This window comes from Mauremys mutica, chromosome 19 (assembly GCF_020497125.1).
Source record: "Mauremys mutica isolate MM-2020 ecotype Southern chromosome 19, ASM2049712v1, whole genome shotgun sequence".
Lineage (NCBI taxonomy): Eukaryota > Metazoa > Chordata > Testudines > Geoemydidae > Mauremys > Mauremys mutica.
Window position 1 is genome coordinate 8477600 of NC_059090.1, and position 19283 is coordinate 8496882.

A 19283-nucleotide genomic window follows, 5' to 3' on the forward strand; every position below is an offset into this window, starting at 1 on the left:
CTGGATGTCCTTGGAGCAACGTTAACTTCATCACTGTGCACATCTGGGCCAAGACTGTCAGTGTCCGGTGACACTGGGTGCCTCTATTTCTTGGTGCTTAGCTTGGGACCCCTTCCCAGCAGGTGGTGGGGTGTTCCTTCCCCTCTGTCCCTACTTCTGGAGGTGAAGGTTGGGCCAGAGTGGGTGTTGCCAATCGGGGCTGGCCTACAGAAGATTGCTTGAGCCTATAGCTTATCCTGGAAACAGCTACTGTGTGGTTTTTACATTATAAACATCAGAGTCTTGAAAGAGTTTGTCCATGAAAGATACAAGGGACCATCTTTTTGTTCAGTGTTCGTACAGCACCTAGCAAAATGGGGTGTCTCGGTGCTACTGCACTACTTTATTATTTGTATCTGAAAAAAACCTAAACAGAGGACAAGTTTGGTGGACAATGTTCTACCCATTTCTCGGCAACTAACAGTCGGGAGGACTGCGGAACGCCCTGTGGGTTCTGATTGTGGCTACTTGGCTGTTGTCCTGAGAACAGTGTTAGCTTTAAAGTTGTGCCCATTTGTAACTATGAATAAAAGGGGAAGAAAGGACCTAGGCCCTCTCCGAAATGCCAGGTGCTGTTTCCTTGGAAAAAGTCACAAATTCATCATGAATACTGACCCATCTGCTTGCCATTGCTACATGAGTCCCACCCTTGTAAACCCCAACAAGTTCCAAAGGCATGTGTCTGGTTCCTCTGGGACTTGAGTAACTCCTGTTTTCCCTGGGCAGCCTGTTTATCTGGCATGTTTCATAGTTTACTAAACATACCCTGATCCTAGAATAAACTGGAAGGGTGAGTACATCTCTCCTGGCATTGGCTGTGCCTATATTTATGTTTCTGAAGTGCCTTTCCTGGTATGCCGTCAATACGGGAGTCACTGTGACATCCTGTATTAAATGCAGTGGGCTGGTTTCATTCAGCTGTATTTGAATCCTATTGATTTCTTTTGCCCATTTACAGTGCATGCGAAAACACTTCGATGTCTGCCTGCTAGTGGCTATGGAAACCCATTTAGATTGGAAACCAGTGAGAGGTGCCTCCTAGGTTGGCTTTGAGAGAGAGCTTGGTGTTTTGTGTTTTACAGCACTGCCCTCACTGTCCTATTGTGATATGGTTTGTTTGTATCTCACAGCTACTAAGTGTGAACATGGCCATATCTTTCTATACTGTTCCTCTTTGCGCTAACTCTGCAACTCCCTCCTGAGTCTGCATCCACTAGTTCCTCACTGAATCTCTTTCTGGAATAATGCCATCATCCTAGATCGGCTCTCTGACCTCACGTTGCCATAGCCAATGCTTCATTTACAAACTCATCTCCCTCCCCACTCTGCTGTAACGACTGTGGTTCGTGTAGCACTTTGTATTGCATCTTTGACAATGACCATTGCTCTGTATTTCTTTTAATAGGGTTCTCTCTTTAGTCAGAGAGTAGAGCCAGGTTTGATTGTAAATGGGATTTTAATAATGAAACTTAGGGCTGGTGACAGATACGGGCTGGACAGTCCCGTGGTAGAAGGCCCACTCATCCCCAGAAAACATACAGCAAAGAGTGCTCTAACGTCTCTATCCTGCCTGGATCTGGAAGGACCACCTCTAAAGGTGAGAAGAGCACCTAGTCCTGGCCATGAACACCTGCCCATTTAGGAATTGGACTGAAAGCACCGGCTTATTTCATCCAGAGACTGGCCATCTCCGAGACAGTGATTTTTAGCCAAACCTAAACTAGTGACCTAGATCTCAACAACCCTTGTATCCTAGGAGCCATCCAGGCTCCCTTGGTAGAATTTTATGATCCAGAAATGAGAGAGAGAAATTGGCTGGCCTGGATCCTTGCAACAGGAGGAAAGAGACACAGGTTAAGTGGGTATCAAAGTGTGGGTTTTCCTTTGTTTTCCTGAATTTATGTCAATACTGATTACAATTGTTTGCCAGAATCAAATTTAAAAGACTGAGTGAGAGCAAATTGCTGCAGAAACTCTTTTCTTTCAAGGCACTTAATGACAAATTGCTCTTCCAAATTAAATTAGCAAAAATTAACCCTCGGGACTGTGCCCACACATACACACACACGCTGCGTCTCAAGCAGCCATTGTTGAGCCTGTGAGCCAAAAATAACTGTTCTTAGGGACAATAGTCCGGTGGTCTGAAAAGAACATTGGGAGCCAGGAACTTCTGAGTTCCAGTAGCATAGTTGATGGATTAGTGCATGTGATGATGCCATGTGGCATTTCAGAAGATGCTGTAAAGAACCGTCCTCCATGGGAAGAGGATTAGACTAGACAAGCTGGAGAAAAAACCCTGAAACTTCATTTGTGGGCAGTGTGGGATAAAAACCCGATATCATTAACTTTCAGTTCTCCACTTCACGGTAATTGGGAAATGAAGTGCTTGCCCAATCTGAAAACAAACAATGGGAAAAGCCCAATTTTTTGTCATTTGTAGCTTACCGTTCAGTGAGCAGCTGAAGTTTAAATTACTGGTTTGGTAATGGGATGTGATTTCAGAGAGAGGAAGAGAGATTGAGAGGGAAGTGGATTGTAAGGATATGAATGTCTGTGGCTAGAAGTGATGTAGGTAGGTAATTTTTATGGGCTGCAATAAGAACTCTTGAAGAGAGCCCCAAACAAATATGCATGTATTTTTCATGAAGGTGATTTACTATGTGACCTTGGGGTAGTCATTTATACTTCTGTGCCTCAGTTGCTGTATCTGTAAAATGGGCCTAATAGTTCACAAAGGGGATTGTGAGGCTTCGCCAATTACTTGTTAAGTGCTCCAAGCTCCTCTGGTGGGTGGGGCTAACAAGTGGAAACTGACAACCTGCAATTGAAGCATGATGTGCGCATATAAGTGCAACCACTTTGCATGTGTGATTGGGGAAATGGTCTCTCACTAGTTTCTGGTGCAGGATGGGCGCTGACCTTCAAGCCAATCTGCTTCTGGCTCTTGCCTGTGATTGGTTAAGGTAATGAACCGTTGGTGGCAAAAGCTAAGCAGAGTGGATGTGAAAGCTGGAGCTGCAGAGTGTTCAGTGCCCCGAGAAGTCTGATCCAGTTGCCTGTCTCCAGCAGGGAGGATGGAAAGGGCTGGGTGGGTGCGGCCTGGCAAGGTTGATTGTCCTTGAGGCTGGGAAGCAGATGAGAGCAGGGCTCTGGCCACCACTTCTGTGTTATGGCTGACTGAGTTAGACTCAGCCCAGTACTAAAAGTTCCGAAAAGTCTGTGCTGCCGAGTGACGCACGTGTTGCCTCGCGCGTCTGCATTTGTGTAGCGTCATTGCAGAGCTGTGCCTTTCACGTGAGAGGAGGGGACAAGCCCAGGGCAATCTGAATAGCACTTGACTCACTTCAGTTTTACTGTAAGTGAGAACTGAAACTCTGGCCACTTGATTGTTCCCAGAAAATCTGACTCAGGGCAAGGACAGTGACGGCAGAGCAGTTAATGGACCGATCTGGATGGGATAGGAAGGGTATGGAGACTCATGCATCCCACGTCCTCAGCTTCCTGTATGAGGGATAACCAGACCCACTGTGTTTTACGTGGGCAGCGTTGCCCAGTGCATAGAGCACTGAACTGGGACTCAGGAGACCTGTCAGTTAAATGGGGATAACGATCCTGACCGCCTTTGTAAAATGCTTTGAGATCTATGGATGAAAGGGACTAGGTCAGAGCTAGGGATTACTACCTGGTATCGAGTCCAAACCCTGCAATTTCACTTCCAACCCTCTCCTAGGTTGGATACTTTTGTCCTGAGGGCTGGTGTGTGCAGTGTAAGAACCGGAAACAAACAATAGGTATCTTGAGCTGGGATTTCCCAATTTCCTTTTGGCTGTCGTTTGCTGGGGAGAGGGCAGCCGCGTCTGCATGCAGCCTCCCTAGCCCTTCACGTCTTTACATGCCTGTGTGCAGCGTAGAGGGGAAGACTGTCCTGCACCTGGGTCCAGTCTCAGCCAGCAGAACTTTGGCTGAGCTGAACTGACGTCGGGTTAGCAGCTGACAGGTTTGCTTACGAGGATTTGTCTTTGGGGCAGGGAGTGTCTCTGCTCTGTTTCTGTACCGCACTGGCCCCATGGGGTCCTGGCCCATGTTGGAGGCTGCTAGGTGCTACAATAATACAAATAATAAACATTAATCATTTGTCACAGGTCTAGTCGTTCCCTGCTATCATGGCCCTGCCACTTTGTTGATCCAGTCACAAGCTTGGAGATGCTAAAATGTACGATAGGTCCTTTCAGAATTCCATAGGCTGGCTGGAGGAATCATATGAACTTTCCTGAGCCGTCTTATGGAGACCAAACTGAGGCCCAGGGGGATGATAGACACGAAGGGGGCATCTCTGGAGGCACAACCAAGCTTTCCCTGCCTGGTCGCTCTCACTAAGTGAAATATAATTCAGTGAGACAACTATTTTTTTGTGTCTCTGCTATTCTGCAATAGCATCTGTCTTGCTAATCAAGTAAATAAACCCTGGCCTGCCTGGTTTGAATAATTCTCTTTTCCATTGGAGTGGGCCTCAAACAGTGACAGCACATGCAGCATATAATTCTCTGAACATCATTCTAAGGGACACACTCCCAGCATGTCTCCACATGGCACCAACCACCGAGAAGCTTTGAAACCCAGAGGCATCTGACACTCACTGAAACCTTGCCTGGGTCTCTGGCACATACATGCAGGCAGGACCTCAGAGTCCTCCTGAATTCAGGCTAGCCTTGCTCTTGATAATTAATGATTTTTGGCTTGCATGGTTGGAGCTTTAGGAGGCGACAGTTGTTCTCTCTCGTACAGAAACAGCAAAGTTCTTTAGCTGCAGCAAAGGGGCTGGTGCTGCTTGAAGTAACTGATTTGTTTTTGTAAGTCAAGTCTGTTGCAAGATTCCTTTGCTGCATGCCTACTTCCAGCACCCACCCTGGAGCTCTTCACTCCGTTCTATTGAAATGGCCCCGAGGAAGGCCACGAGCCCTGGAGTGACGTTGTGTGTTTAAACCACTGGAGTAAGAGTTAACAGGAAACTACCAAGTGGATGAAGAGCGGTTTTGGTTCTTTGTAAGCCTCCATCTTAGAGCTAGCAGCTGCAATTACCACTTCCCTCCTCTATGCCTGGAATACCGTGACCAAGAGGCCAGTGAGCCTGTGGATAGGGAGACTTCTGTAGAACCAGATTTCCAAAGAGGCTACAAACATGTGCACGCTCTTCCTTCCGCCGGCCCCTCGCGGCTTTGGCTTTGCACTACTACTGGAGCAGGTGAAAGATGAGCAGATGGGGGAAGGGGAGGTCGTTGCAACATAACAGGTAACCCTCAATGGGACATAAGTGGGCGGTTGGTGCACACTTCAGGTGTGCTTTAAGGCTGATGGCAGAGAAGTCACCGATGGCTGACAAATGGATGCCTCTCCCTGGCTTATTAGAATGGTGTGTTGTTTTTCTTAGAGGGCTGGAGATTTATGTAATGTTCCCTTCGGTGATGCAAAGTAGTTCCCGACAGAAGGCTAAGAGAAAACAGTAGGGAAAAAGAGCATAAACATGTTGGACTGGATTCTGTTCTGTTAACGGCCGTGTGAATATGGAGTTACTGAGTTCACACCAGCGTAACAGAATTATTTCTGCCTGTGGAACTTCAAAAGAAAAATGACACTTCTTTCAGCAGCAACTGCGAGCTGCTGCTGTCTAGAGCGGGTTCACAGCTCCTAATTCAGTATCTTAGCTTAAGAGGCCTGGAGGCAGGTAAATGTAGAAGGGGTACCAAGGAAGCAGACGTGGGGGCCTGCAGGCATTAGCTTTCCTCCAAGTTTCTCTAGCCATGCATTTTCCTCCCCTTTCCTTTGAGCCCCTGTGGGTGTGGGGAGAATTGTCTTGCAGTTCTGCGGTGCAGACACTAAACCAACCACTGAGAAGAAAACTGGGTTAAAGGCTGATGCTCACAAGTCAAACTCTCGTCTCTTGAATAAGGCTAAAATGTTGTCACCTGATATTTTTAGTAAAAGTCAGGGACAGGTCATGGGCAATAAAGAAAAATTCATGGAAGCCAATGACCTGTCCCTGACTTTTACTAAAAATATCCATGCTAAAAATGCTGGGTGGCTGGGAGCTCCAGCTCCCCTTCCGCCCCACACCTCCCACCACCACCTCCAGCCAGGGCTGCAGGATCCCCCTGCTCTCCATGTGTGGGGAGCTGCGGAATTCCCCGAGACTGGCAGCCGAGGAGCTGTGGGGATCCCCTCTGCTGCCCACAGCGGCTGGGAGTTTGGGGACACCGCTGCCTTAGAGAGCTGTGAGGTATCCCTGCTGCCTACCACTGTGGGAGGCTGCAGGATTCTGCAGCACTCAGCCACCAGGGCTGAAGTCACAGAGGTCTTTGGAAGTCACGGATTCCGTGACTAAATCGTAGCCTTACTCATGATCATCCCATCAAACATTTCCCTTTTCAACTCTGTCTCTGACTGTGACGACTCATTCAGCACAAAGAGGCCGTGGGAATGTGTGTGTGGGGAGGTGACCAAAATAGGCTACAAGACACAGTAGGAGGACAATTGGGAGCAAACTATTCCCTCTGAAACGGGCCCTTTTATTAGCGCTTGGAATGCAACAGGTTAAAAAGGTCACTCTACTCATTTGTAAGAAGCCTGCCCACCTCTGGGCCTGTGGAGAGAGCCAGTGTCTCTCCCTCCTTGTTCCCTTTTAATCCCAACCAGATAACGCTGTCTGCTGCCCCACAACAAGACATGAGTGTTCCTGCCATCTCCAGAGAGCTGGAGGCTGCCATGTCTTTTTGATACAAATACATGAGGAGACGTGCATGTAAATGGATGAAGTGTAAAATCTGTGCTCGGTCATGGATGAAAGGAAAATTAGAAAGGGGGAAAAATCACCACCAACATTAAGCAAAGCAAATAGAACTTTTGAGGGTTTTTTTAAATTGAAAAAATAAACTTTGACCCCTCAAAACTGTCTGAAGATCTTGTTTTAAAATATAAACACACTAGTTTCTCATTCCCCACAGGAAGCACTGTTAGCAATGGCCAGGGAATGAAACCAACACAGAGACTGCTGGTTTGAGTTCAGCCTGACCATCTGCATGATGGGAGGAACCAGAACAGCATTCAGGCTCTAATCTTGTGAGGGGCAGAGCCTACCCATCCCTGGGCACTGAGGGTATTCAGCAGTGGCCCTACCACCTCTGTAGTGGGGTATTTTCTCCCTCCTGTCTACACCAAGCAAAGAATGTTCCATCTCAACTGCAGGTGGCCCTGGTCCTCACACAGCAGGGACTGAGGCTGCCTCACAGGACTGGAGGTGCTGCTCCTTCTGACCTTGCAAGACCTCAAACTGTCACGTTAGTTGTCGGACTGGATTTCTAAAACTCAGGGCACCCCGGGGGGGGGGGGGGGAAGAGGGGCAATTTTCCCCGGGCCCCACAGGGGCCCCCATGAGTGTTTTTGGGGCCCCTGGAGCGGGGTCCTTCACTCACTCCAGGGGCCCCAGAAATCTCTCGCCGGGCCCGGGCCCCCGGAGCTTCTTCCGCTCTGGGTCTTCGGCGGCAATTCGGCAGCGGGGGTCCTTCCGCTCCGGGACCTGCCGCCGAAGTGCCCTGAAGACACGCGGTGGGGGGTCCTTCCACTCCGGGACCTGCCGCCGAACTGCTGGGTCTTCGGGGCACTTCGGTGGCAGGTCCCGGAACGGAAGGACCCCCTGCCGCCGAATTACCGCCGAAACCCCCTGAATCCTCTGGGCGGCTCTGCTAAAACTAGCTGCAAACTTTGTCCTCCTGTAGCTGGGAATTGAACTGGGATGCTTCTTGATCATAAAAAACAGAACCACAAAGGCAAATCAGTCTTGATGCATGTCTAAATTTATTTGATCACGTCTTGCATAGCTCAATAATATCTATTTTAAATCATTTATGGAAGATTACATGTGCCAATTTCTAAGCATGTTTTGCAATTTTAATACACTCAATATAGCTTCTAAATAAAGTAAGTTTGACTTTCCCTATGAAACCTAAAAGAAACTAGCCTAACATAGCAAATATCCCATTCTTACCAAGATTGCTCTTTTAGCGAGTAAAGCAAAAACACCTATTTATTCTGCATATAAAGATCAATACCTTTTTGGATGTGAAAAGCACCCCTAACTTGCTCTGGTCCTTGAGAGCTCATGTCTACTTTACGGTCCCAATCTTGCAAGTGCTGAGCCCCACATGCTGCCCCTGAGATCAATGAGAGTTGGAAGGTGCTCTGCACCACACAGAATCAGGCCCTGAGAGAGATGGTGCATAATCTCTAGCAATCTGGAGTCCTTTCAGATAAAGTTGCCTTCCTCTTAGAAATGCTGATAAACATTACTCTGAAGCAGCAGCACAGACCTGAGCTGGATACAAATCTATGGAAAATTGGCCGTGTTTTGATCACAATCTCTGAGAAGAAATACTTATCACTGAGTTATTCAAAGAGAGGAAACAGAGTGACAACAAACAAAATGCTGCAGCTCAGACAGCCCTGTAGCTTCATAAGAAATAACTGCATGTTTACTTTAGAGAGTCCCATTCATTTTAACAAACACACCAATACTTAGGCCCGGTCTATTTTTATTTTATTTTTGTGCTGCTATAGCTCTCTCAATGTAGTCGCAAAGAGTGCAAATCCCTGGTAGATTCATTGCAATGTAAAACAGGATTTACACTAGTAACTTACTAGTGCACATGCCATTTTCCACCATAACAATGTGGCTAGATGAGGATTTGTAGCAGTGTAATCACATCCAGTGCAGATTTCGCTCTCTAGACAAGCCCCCAGTCTTCTTGAACCCCTCTGTATAGACAGGTGCTGATTGGTCCTTGTGTATTATCCTCTTCATTGCAATTAATATTTTACTGTTTTCTACAGGCTGAGCAACCATAAATAGATCTTCATTGCTCATGGCATATGGAAAGTCTTATCACCAACTGCGTATTCTATTTATACAACCACACTTACCAACACATGCGTGTGGTTTGCTATGCAATATTAACCAAGCAGCAACAACATTCTTCTGGCCTAGAATGGGGATTTTAACTGAGCAAGAATGGACCATGCTATTAACTATAGAGTAAGGGCCTGCTCTGGCACAGTACTGAGTACTTTCAATGATCACTCCAGTCAATAGAAGTGGAGGGTGCTCAGCACCTTGCAGGAATGTGGAATGTTAGCAGAAATTTACAAGCTCCATATAAATCAGCTTACCAAGTATTTTCTTTTCCCCAACTAAATCAATGACTTATTAGCAGAGCAGTCACATTTCCTCCCCAAATAACCCACGGTCAACAATTAACTCATTCAAGCTGAAGAGCAGCCCAGAAGGGTCAGACACTTACCCGTCAGGCAGCAATGCAAGCAAGTTTGCCCATCAGACATCTTGCATTATGCTAACACATCCTTTGCAGCAAAGCAACTAGTGCACAGCAGAAACATTTCTATTCTCTGAGAGTGCCCACTGCACTTCCAATGAGCTCCATGCTTATTAGCAACACTTCCCTCCTGCCAATTAAATCCTAAACATTGAGTCCATTTCAAGTGTAAGTCAGTCTCCAGTTCAATAACACCAATAAAAAAGCCTGTCTGCTTTTACTCGATAGCACTCTCAAAGGCCTCAAGAAATGCACATTAGATTAAATACAGAGCTGAACAAGATCTTAATTCAATAAGAAATACAGCAGGATGGCAACACTGTTTTCCTGTCTCTGGATGACTGACCTCACAAAGGGTAAGACAGTTTATTGTCGGCTCTTGCAACAAGCCATTTCAAAGTCTAGTAAAAGCTGTAGTCTTTGATCCAGAATTTGCTGGAGCATGAACAGTTGTTTTTTTTTTAAATACAAGGCCATTTAAATGAATTTAAAGCCCAGTAACTTCAAGCGGGTCAGTTTTCCCTGTTTCATGAGAGGTTTAGCCAGGCTAGTGTGTTGGACTTTGAAGAGGTTACGAGGTGGTGGTTACATTCAAAGTAGGGTCCCAGCCTGTTCCCTAGCCCTCAAAAGCTACATGAAGATGTTAGCTTTCACCAGAACAGTCCCTTACCTCCTACAGGTTTGTAAAGCAAATCTAATTGAAAAGAGGATGAATTCTCCCCGAGTTACTTTGGAGATTCCTAAAGTTTCAGACACCAGCACCCAAGGGAATACACAGAATTCCTATGATTCCAGATGGAATCTGCTTCCTTACACTTATATTTTGCAAAACAACACTCCATTATTGCTGCTTCTAACCTACAAGTGTCAGAGTGGGGAAGGGATCGCCGCTTCTCCATCCTACAAAGCGCAAAGGTAATCTTAGAAGGTTCAAGTCAAGCAGCTGTCTGTGCACAATGGTCACAGCAGGGACAGGAAAAGTGTGGCCAAATGCTACTGATGGAATTAACAGTCCCCTGGGGATGTGAAGAGCCTCGATTCCAGCCTTCACTGCCACATGTCACCATTGTCTCCATTCTCGTGGAACTTGTGCAAGTGATCAGCATACCTGAAAAGAACAAGTTAAATAATGAATCAGCACAAAATCCATGGCAAGACCCAATACACACTGAAATCAGTATGAAGCCAGACTGCCCTTTCAACAGCTGTCATAATCAGGACCATAGCCTCTTTTACACCACCAGAAAATCCCTGAGAGTTAGTCAGAGCAGCTGAAAACAAATGATGGGACCTGATCCTGACATTTTTACTCACATCTGGAGCGATGCAAATAATGGATTTTTTTGTTTTGGTAGCCATTCCAAAAAAATTGGGGAAAAAATCCATTTTGGGTTGACCCAACATGAATTTTTGTTGGCAAACTGGAAAAAAGCTTATTTCAGCTCAAAATGTTTCATTCAACTCAAAACAAAATGTTTTGTTTAATTTTTTAAAAAATACTTAAAAAATGGAAGTACATTTTGAAACAAAGTAGTTTAAAAATAGCACATTTTTATTGTGGGGGGATTTTTAGCCAAAACCACTTGGTGAATTAGACGCAATTTCTCCATGTTTCAGTTAATCTGAATCTACATTTTTCAGTGGAAAAAAAGTTGTGGCTGAAAATCTTCACCCAGCTTTATCACATCCTTCCTTACGTGAGAGGAGTGCACATGCGTGTTGCAGGATTGGGCCTTCACCTACTGAAAACACTAGTCTCCAAATTAATCGATCTCTTAGATATGTGTCATTCTGCAGCTAATTTCAAAACTGACTAACATGTTGTTCTGCTCTATAAAGCCTGTGTAAATATGGTGCAGTGGCTTCCATGTTTATTGTCTTAAAGGTTTGCAGTTCTAATGAGTAAAACAGTCCCTCCAGCAAGCTGAGCCTGGATTGTTTTATTCTTGTGCATCTTCACCTGCAAAACGTCCTCCTCACCACATTAAGGCTTAGGTTACATCTCTAAAATCCTATTAGCCATTGCTGACAAAGGTGTCATGATTAGAACTTAATAAACAATTCTATTGATGCACAAGAAGGAACAAAATTCAGCTCCCTCTGTCTGAATTGGTTTTGCTTTTACAGGGCTATCAAGAGTCAAAAGCAGTCAGCCTTTACTTCTGGTACTAAAGACAGTAGATAAGACTCTTAAAAGCAGTCACAGGGAACTGATCTGCTGAAATAAGGTGCTGTTTTTCAGAACAGAACTACACTTTAATGCGACCATGTGTTTAGAAAACAACTGCAAGCCCAAATGTTCCTCTGGTTAATTCAACATTGCTCCTCTTCTCAAGACAGTAACTGTTTTGAAATCTGGATTTGTACTGAATTTTCCTGTTTTCATACATACTTCTTAGCACAGTAAGCAGCGCAGTCCCTTCCCACGCTCTCACTCCAAGCAGTTTTGTAGAGTACCTGGGAAATAAGAAATGCTGTTAACTGTGTCCCATTGCAATGGGAGGTCCCCTGTATTTACTTTCTGCTCAGTACATTAGTGCAGCTGTGACCAGCATCTCGCTTCTCTTAGCATAAGCCACCAACCTGACTTTGATGACCAACCCTCTGCGATGTGATATTGCTTTATATAACCACAGGGTCTGATTCTTCCATTTCGGTTAGAGAAATGTTTGCCACAGCCTTAAAGAAATAACTGTCTGCCCCAGTCAATCAAACGCACACAGCAATGGGCTGGGTGGACTAGTAAGGGCATGCTTTGGATGCACACGTGTCTCTTGGTTTTTCATAGCCATAAACTATGTATGTTCTAGTGCAGGGGTGGCCAATAGACTGGGCTGGAGCTACAGATGCTAACTTTCCAGGGTGCCGGGGGTGCTCACTGCTCAACCCCCTGCTCCGCCCCAGGCCCTACCCCCACTCCACCCCTTCCCCCAAGACCCCTGCTTCTTCTGCCGAGCCTGCCATTCCCTCGCTCCTCCCCTCTTCCCCGCAGAGCCTCCTGCACACCGCGAAACAGCTGATCATGGCTGTCGGGAGACACGGGGAGGGAGGGGGAAGTGTTGATCGGCAGGACTCACAGTTATTAATGACCACTGCTAAGAGATTTAAATATACTACATTATTACATATTAGTGTTGTTAATTTTTAGAAAATAGAACGGAACCAGAAGCTTCAATTTCCCCTCCTTGAGTTTTAGGACTTTTGCCCACCAAATTTGGATGAGCTTTGCCTGCTGTAATTTGCAACGTGTAATGTGCAGAGGGTCTCTGTAAACAGAACTTAAAGGGGAGGAAATAAGACTACAGGAATGGGAAGGCCTACAATCCACGACTGGAGATAAACTGGAGAGTTAGCAGGAGAAGAGGCTCCAGGGCTGTCCAGGTCCATTGATGCAGTATGAAATTAACAATAGGGAGACAGCATGGTCCAGCTGGTCTGGAACTAGACTGGGAGTCAGGAGTCCTGGACGCTAATTCTGGCTCTGCCATGGACATGCTTTTAGACCATGGGCTAGTAACTCCTCACCAAGCCTCATTTTCCCTCATCTATAAAACCAGAATATTGTCCCTTGCCCATCTTTGTAGCGTGCTCTGAAATCCACAAACGAAAAGTGATTTTCATTATACCACTCACAGAGCCATAGACGCATATGCAGTGCCGTTCACTGAGCCAATGGGTAAGCTGCTAAAGAGCAGCTCTCAAGCCAAAACAATGATGCCTTCTCATGTCAACAAGAAGGGCTCTATCCCTTTTTGCCCGGCTTTAAACTCTTCAGCAGAAGTCATGTGCAAAGGGCCTCTCTAGGGACCTGATTTTCAGATGCGCTGAGCACCCACAAATCCAACTGAGGTCAATAGGAGCTTAGGTTACTCAGTACCTCTGAAAATCGGCGATCCCTCATTCTAAGTGCTGTCTCCTGAAATGTTTAGCTTGTTGGCGTGTACGTCTAGATACAACCTCTCTGCCATTTGCTTCCATTAACGAAGAGCAGGGCTGTAGTATGGTGGTCTCCGCTGTATGTCTCACTGGTCTGTTGACCATCTTTGATATTACACATATAATGTATTTAAATATTACAATTCTGCAGATTGGGGGTGGAGAAATGATTTAAATAAAACTTTACAACCGACTTCACTGAAAAGCACAATGGGGCTGCAATGCAGGCAGAAGACCTTCACATCTGCTGCCGAAGCAGATGTGCTAATGCCTTTGTGACTTGTCAGAAGGTTATCCTGTCACTGGGGAAATGCTCTAATTCCACAAATACCATTCAGCAGGCCTCCAAATTAGGGTTAATTGAAATTCACAAAAGGGAGAAGAAAGAAAAGATTTGTGGAAAGGAAGCCAGATGGAGGGAGGTGAAGGCCTCTGTTTCTAGATTAAGGGGAAAGACATTTCTCAAATGGTAGAAGTGGATCAGACAGAATCATCCAGCCCACTGTTTAGCGTATGCAGTTGGAGGCTGATCCAAAGGCCATTGGTGTCAATGCCTTTGCAGCTCTGGCCTTGTAATGTTTAGATAGAATGAGATTATTCCATCCGTGCAATTCTTATGCCTAATATTTTTTCGGTTACATTTTAAACTTTAACGATGCTTAACTTTTTATTTTCTTTGCTCTCTTCCCCACAAGATGACTGCAGGTTGGTTTTATTCTGACAAAATCTGGATAGAAATATTTGTGCTATTCGTTTGTCTTTCATCTTGTCTCATTTAATTATTGATGAGTTTTTCCTGCCATGACAGATAAACCCCCAGAAATTCTGTAAATAAAACTTCAGAACAGGATAGACTGAAAAGCACAATGCCACTACAAATACAAGCTGGAGGCCTGGGCATCTGCTGCTAATCCCTCCTGTGCAACTCATAGAAGCATTATCCTGCCACTGGGGAAATACTGTAATTCCAGAAATACGATTCAGCAGGCCTCCAAATTAGGGGTAACTGAAATTCACAAAAGGGGGGAAACTCAGCTGTGAACACAGCCCTGAGAAAAAAGGGAACTTCCAGATTAAGGCCTTCTTTATCCATCTGGTCTGAGTGGGCAGCCACTCAACTCCACTGGATCATACTGGGACTATACATCCATATCCTGCAAACTGATCCTCACAGGGGGCTGTCTATGCCTATGCAGAGCCCTATTAAAGGGCTTCCTGCTTGGATCTGGTCACAGGATTGGGGCCGTATTGACTGGGAAAGGCAAATCCACAATTAGCAGCTTCCTTCCTCTGGAAATGCAGATCAGCCAGAAGACGTTGTGGGGTTGTTGTGGAAAAGTCACTAGGCACAGCTGCATTAAAAAAGGCAAATGAAGTCCAAGGTCCAAAAGACTGTAGCGCGCACATCAGGATCATGTCTTTCCAGGTATGCAGTGAGGGCTAGAATTCCAGACTGCCACGTCTAAGATACTGTGTGGTGGCTCACGAAGCAGCCCAGCCGATCATTGCTGTGGTCCAAAATACAACAGCATACAATGATGATACTGTAGTGTTTGCTAGTACTGGGGAATACGGTGTGGGCGGCTTTCATAGGGGCTAAAGCAACACAGCTACTAGGCAGGGAATTTTATGGGATATTTCTAGAGCCTGATAACTTTTCAAACCAACCTATGGATGTCGATAGCCAGGATATAATTCTCTATTAAACCCTATAGGATGATCTAAATTTTAAAATGTCTACAGAAAGGAGATCATTGTCTATTCACCTCTATAGGACTTTTACAATTCTACAGTATTTTAAACCCAGGTTGGTTTTAACACTATTAAGTTCCATAGGACTTTTCCCACAGTGGAGTTGGAGATTATTCCCTCTGGAAAAGGAGACATTGCAGTGACCTAATTAAGACTTTTAACATTATGAAAGAGAGACGTGTGTGTGTGTGTGGGGGGGTGTATTTACACTGGGAAATGTTTAGAAACTAAAGGAACAAGAATCTAAAAATAGAGAAGGAATCACTAGCAGAACCGTAACCTACAGCGTGTAAGGCAAAAATGGTACTAAGTTGCCATGAAAGGCAAAGCAGAGACTGACTGAGCTCAAGAACCATCTCCATTTGTTTCTAAAGAGATGAAGGGACGTGGTGAGAAAGCAGGAAGATGGGATCACAGTGGGCTAAATGTAGACCGGCACGTTGGGTCACAGGGACATTTCTTACACTCTGAACTTCATGTTGAATGACTAAATTAATAAAAGCCTTCAATGCCCTGGTGAGTGGATGGATTGTCCTAATGCTGGCGAGTTGTAGGAACTCCCAAGGACTCCTGGATTTACACAGGGCGAAATCCTATGCAACTATCTGAAAGCAGAGTGGGAGGAGACTAGCATGTCAGCAAAATGCCAGTTTGGAAGAACCTCCGGGTATGTTGCCTACACTGCAATAAAAACCCTGCAGCACTGAACCAATTGTTTGGGCTTGGGCTGGGGCCTGAAGATCTACAGTGCAATTTTTAGCCCGAGCCCGCTGATCCAGGCCAGCCACAGGTCTTTTACTGCAGTGTAGAGACAGCACAGCCTAGCAGCTAGATCAGGGAAAGGTATCAAGAGACACCTGGGTTCTAGTCCCAGGTCTACCACTTACACACGGTGACCCTGGGTGAGTCACTTCCCATCTCAGTGCCTCTGTCTCCCCATCTCCTTGGATGCATCGTGCTACGTGTCCCTTGGCTCACACAGGCCTTTTGGTGCACTGACGCATGGGCTCTCACACATTTACTTGGAAGAGGCAAGAGTACGTCTCCTGGTTTTAAATGAAAAGCTGAGCACTTTATGGGGTATTTTCCTGCAGTTGTAAGCAGTCATTAGTTCCTCTTTTACATCTAAACACTTACCAGGAAGACCAGGCAATGCAGCAACAGAGTGTAGAAAAATGCAATGGTGCGAGCAGTCTTGTTGGACAGGATCAGCCGCCCCTACAGCAGATCAGAAGGAGAAACAGATTCAGTCCAGTTAAAGCAAAATTACTCTGGCCACATGATTTTTATTATTACATTCACTACTAGCGGGGCTCCAGCTGAGCTCAGGACCCCAATGTGTTAAGCACAGAACACACACAGCAGGAGACAGTCCCTGCCCTACAGAGCTTCCAGTCCAAATGGCCAAGACAGACAAGTTGGGGGAGAAAGGAAGGATTTTGATTCCCATTTTACAGATGGGGAAGTGAGGCACCAGGAGAGAGCAAGTCACTTGCCCAGGGTCACACAGATCTCAGTTGGAAAAGGACACATCAAACAGAGGGGGAGAGTCTGTACTGGAGTTGTGGCACTGATTGCTCTCAGCTGAAGTCCATAAGAACTGAGGGTACTCAGCATTTCATTAGGAGTCCCTCAGTATCATGCAGGATTGGGCCTTCAGACACATACGGATCCGGCTCAGTCTAACATGTGACTGTTACACCTTGGACTGGAAAAGCTCCTCAGATCTCCAGTCTTTCCCTAGTCACAAATGTATGTATCCAAGATTTTTACCATTTTTTCCACTCGTGCCCATGCACAGACTTTAGGCCTCCATTTTGTTTTTAATGTACTGGACATCGATATATTTGTATCCTACTATTTTTTCCCTGTCACTTTTAGTTTATTCTGTATTGCCAATTTATTCCATTTTCCCCTTGACCTAGACACAGGCTCTGCCTCCAATTCACCGTCATTCCCTAGAGGAGTCCCGTTAATAATTAAGTCTCGCACATTTGCAATGTTTAAGCTTGAGGGATTTTGATTTGTGATATTCTCTCACATGCTGGATGACTAGAACAGAGGAAAGCAGGTGAGCAACTCAGTCCTATGACATGTTGACAGACAGCCCTTGGCATTACACCATGATCATCAATAGACTGAGTCGCTACAGCAGTTATGGTCACATTCTCTTCCTCTACCGGCTAGTTATGGGAATGCTGGACTGCAGACTAGCTCCTCAGTTAATGTCTTCGGGCCTTCGGGGCTGAAGTCCATGGAATAGGTACCACATGGGCAGCAGCAGTGCAAATTTCCCTGTAATGGGCCTCAATCTGAACGTGAATATGATTATATCCAGAGTGAAGAAAGGGCTCAGTCTCTGACTCATTCAGTCCCTGGCCCATCTGTAGGGCCTGCCAGCTGGTTCCAATCATGGTGGTCCTTTCTGAGGTGTAGATTCTTGCCCCAGGGGACTAGAAATTCCCAGCAGACCTCCTGCCAGCTGATATATGCTGATGAGTTCCACTCCCTACCAGCCTTGGCTGGATTCCTACAGATGATTTAGAGGAGGAATGCTCTGTGTTCCATTCCTGACTCCCTGGGCGAGCCAGAATACCATATATTTGTTTAAAGTTGTTTACTTTTAAAATCTTTCTTGCACATTTCAGAGGTAACCAGTTCTTTGTACCTGGACAAGGAAGATCATTCTCCTGATTGCCTCATTCTGTTTTCCAGATCTGCGTCTCACTCTGGCCCACTTCATTCCTTTCTCTGTGTAAATCCAAGCAGCCTTACCAAACTTGTAAACAGTGTGTCAAACCTGTGCGCTCCAAGTACAATAAATAAGGTTTCATTCTGTGGCTTTATACCCCAGGGAACATGCGCCGCACACCTGCTCAGACAGACGAAACAGAGCCCGGAAGGTATGATTAAGGGGGTCAGTCCTGCAAGGTGATGAGTTCTCTGGCCCCAGCAGGCTCAGGGCTTTGGCAGCAATGGGTAGGGCTGCACATCAATAGAAGCTCCACGGCAGATCTCAGAGCCCTGGTCAGCTGATTCAGGCTGCGGGGCTAAAGAGCGCAGTGTAGACGTTTGGGCTCAGGCTCTGAAACCCTGCAAGAGGGAAGGGTTTCAGAGCCCTGGTTCCAGACCAAGTCCCAACATCTACATGGCTACTTTTAGCCTCGCAAGCCCGAGTCATCTAACCTGGACTCTGAGACTTGCTGCTGAAGGTTCTTTTATTGCTGTGTAGATGTACCCAACGAAACTACTCACATGGTGAAAGTTAAGCAGGTGCGTAAGTGTTTTGCTAGATTGAGATGGGTACCCAGAGCCGTGCGAGTTTAAGCCCCACACTCATACTCCAGCTGCTGTACAGCTAATGGAGGTGGTGATTTCAGGGGGCTTTCACACCCTGACATCTGCAATGCAAAGCTCAGATCCGAACACTCTGGGGAAGTCTGTATCTGGATCCAGCAGCTCAGACATGTCTCTAAGGAGGTTTTCATAGCTCAGCCTAGACACAGTATTTGCATTTACACAAAACTTCCCAGCCCCTTTGCGCCTTCCTTCTCCTGGGTTCAGGGAGGTGAATTTATTCTATGTCGTTAATTAGCAGCAGCAATGAGAAGAAAAAAAATAAAGGCAAAATAATTGTTCTTGGCTGAAATGTGCCCTTTACATAGCAAGTGCCAGACTAGATCAGACCATTTAGATCAGTGTCGTCTCTGACAGAGATCAGTACCAAGTACTTCAACGAAAGATGCAAAAAACTCTGCAAGGTTCTTATGGGACAAGCTGCTCGCAGGGAAGGTTTCCTCCTAGCCCCCTTTAGTCCAGCGTGATTCCCCCTGCTGCCGCTGCTGTGGAAGTCCCTTTCTAAGAGCAGACTGAAGTACTGGCTTGGCAAGAACTTTGTACAATATGTGCAGCACCAGGTACCTTCTGCAGTGCTGTCAGGCAGTGTCAGCTCAAAAATCCTACATCAAGCTGAGGCAGAGAAGAGATTTGCATCTAAAAAATTCCTCAAAAATCCTCTTACTAAGATGCACTTGCAACCCCTCCCCCCCACAAACATTACCTTAAAGGTCTAGCTTAAACCTACAGATGCAAAAAAGAATTCAGTTTTAGGGCCAGTAATACAGGCTGATAATACAGCAAAGGGTCTTGGACCCAAAGGAAAGGAGAACCAGTGCA

General features: G+C 45.9%; 1 protein-coding gene and 1 long non-coding RNA gene across 5 annotated transcripts in view; one reads left to right on the forward strand and one right to left on the reverse strand.

The window, feature by feature from the left end:
• Positions 1 to 19283, forward strand: part of LOC123352896 — a 90002-nt gene that overhangs the window by 46386 nt on the left and 24333 nt on the right. The window lies entirely within an intron of this gene.
• CUX1 (cut like homeobox 1) overlaps positions 7871 to 19283 on the reverse strand; it is a 417182-nt gene continuing 405769 nt past the window's right edge. For all 3 annotated transcript variants that reach the window (XM_044993433.1, XM_044993434.1, XM_044993432.1), the window contains 3 exons: positions 16245 to 16325; positions 11812 to 11876; positions 7871 to 10527 (listed from right to left, as the gene is read on the reverse strand). In XM_044993433.1, coding sequence (XP_044849368.1) covers positions 10467 to 10527; positions 11812 to 11876; positions 16245 to 16325 — 207 coding nt within the window. In that variant the 3' untranslated portion in view covers positions 7871 to 10466. The remainder of the gene's footprint in view (positions 10528 to 11811; positions 11877 to 16244; positions 16326 to 19283) is intronic.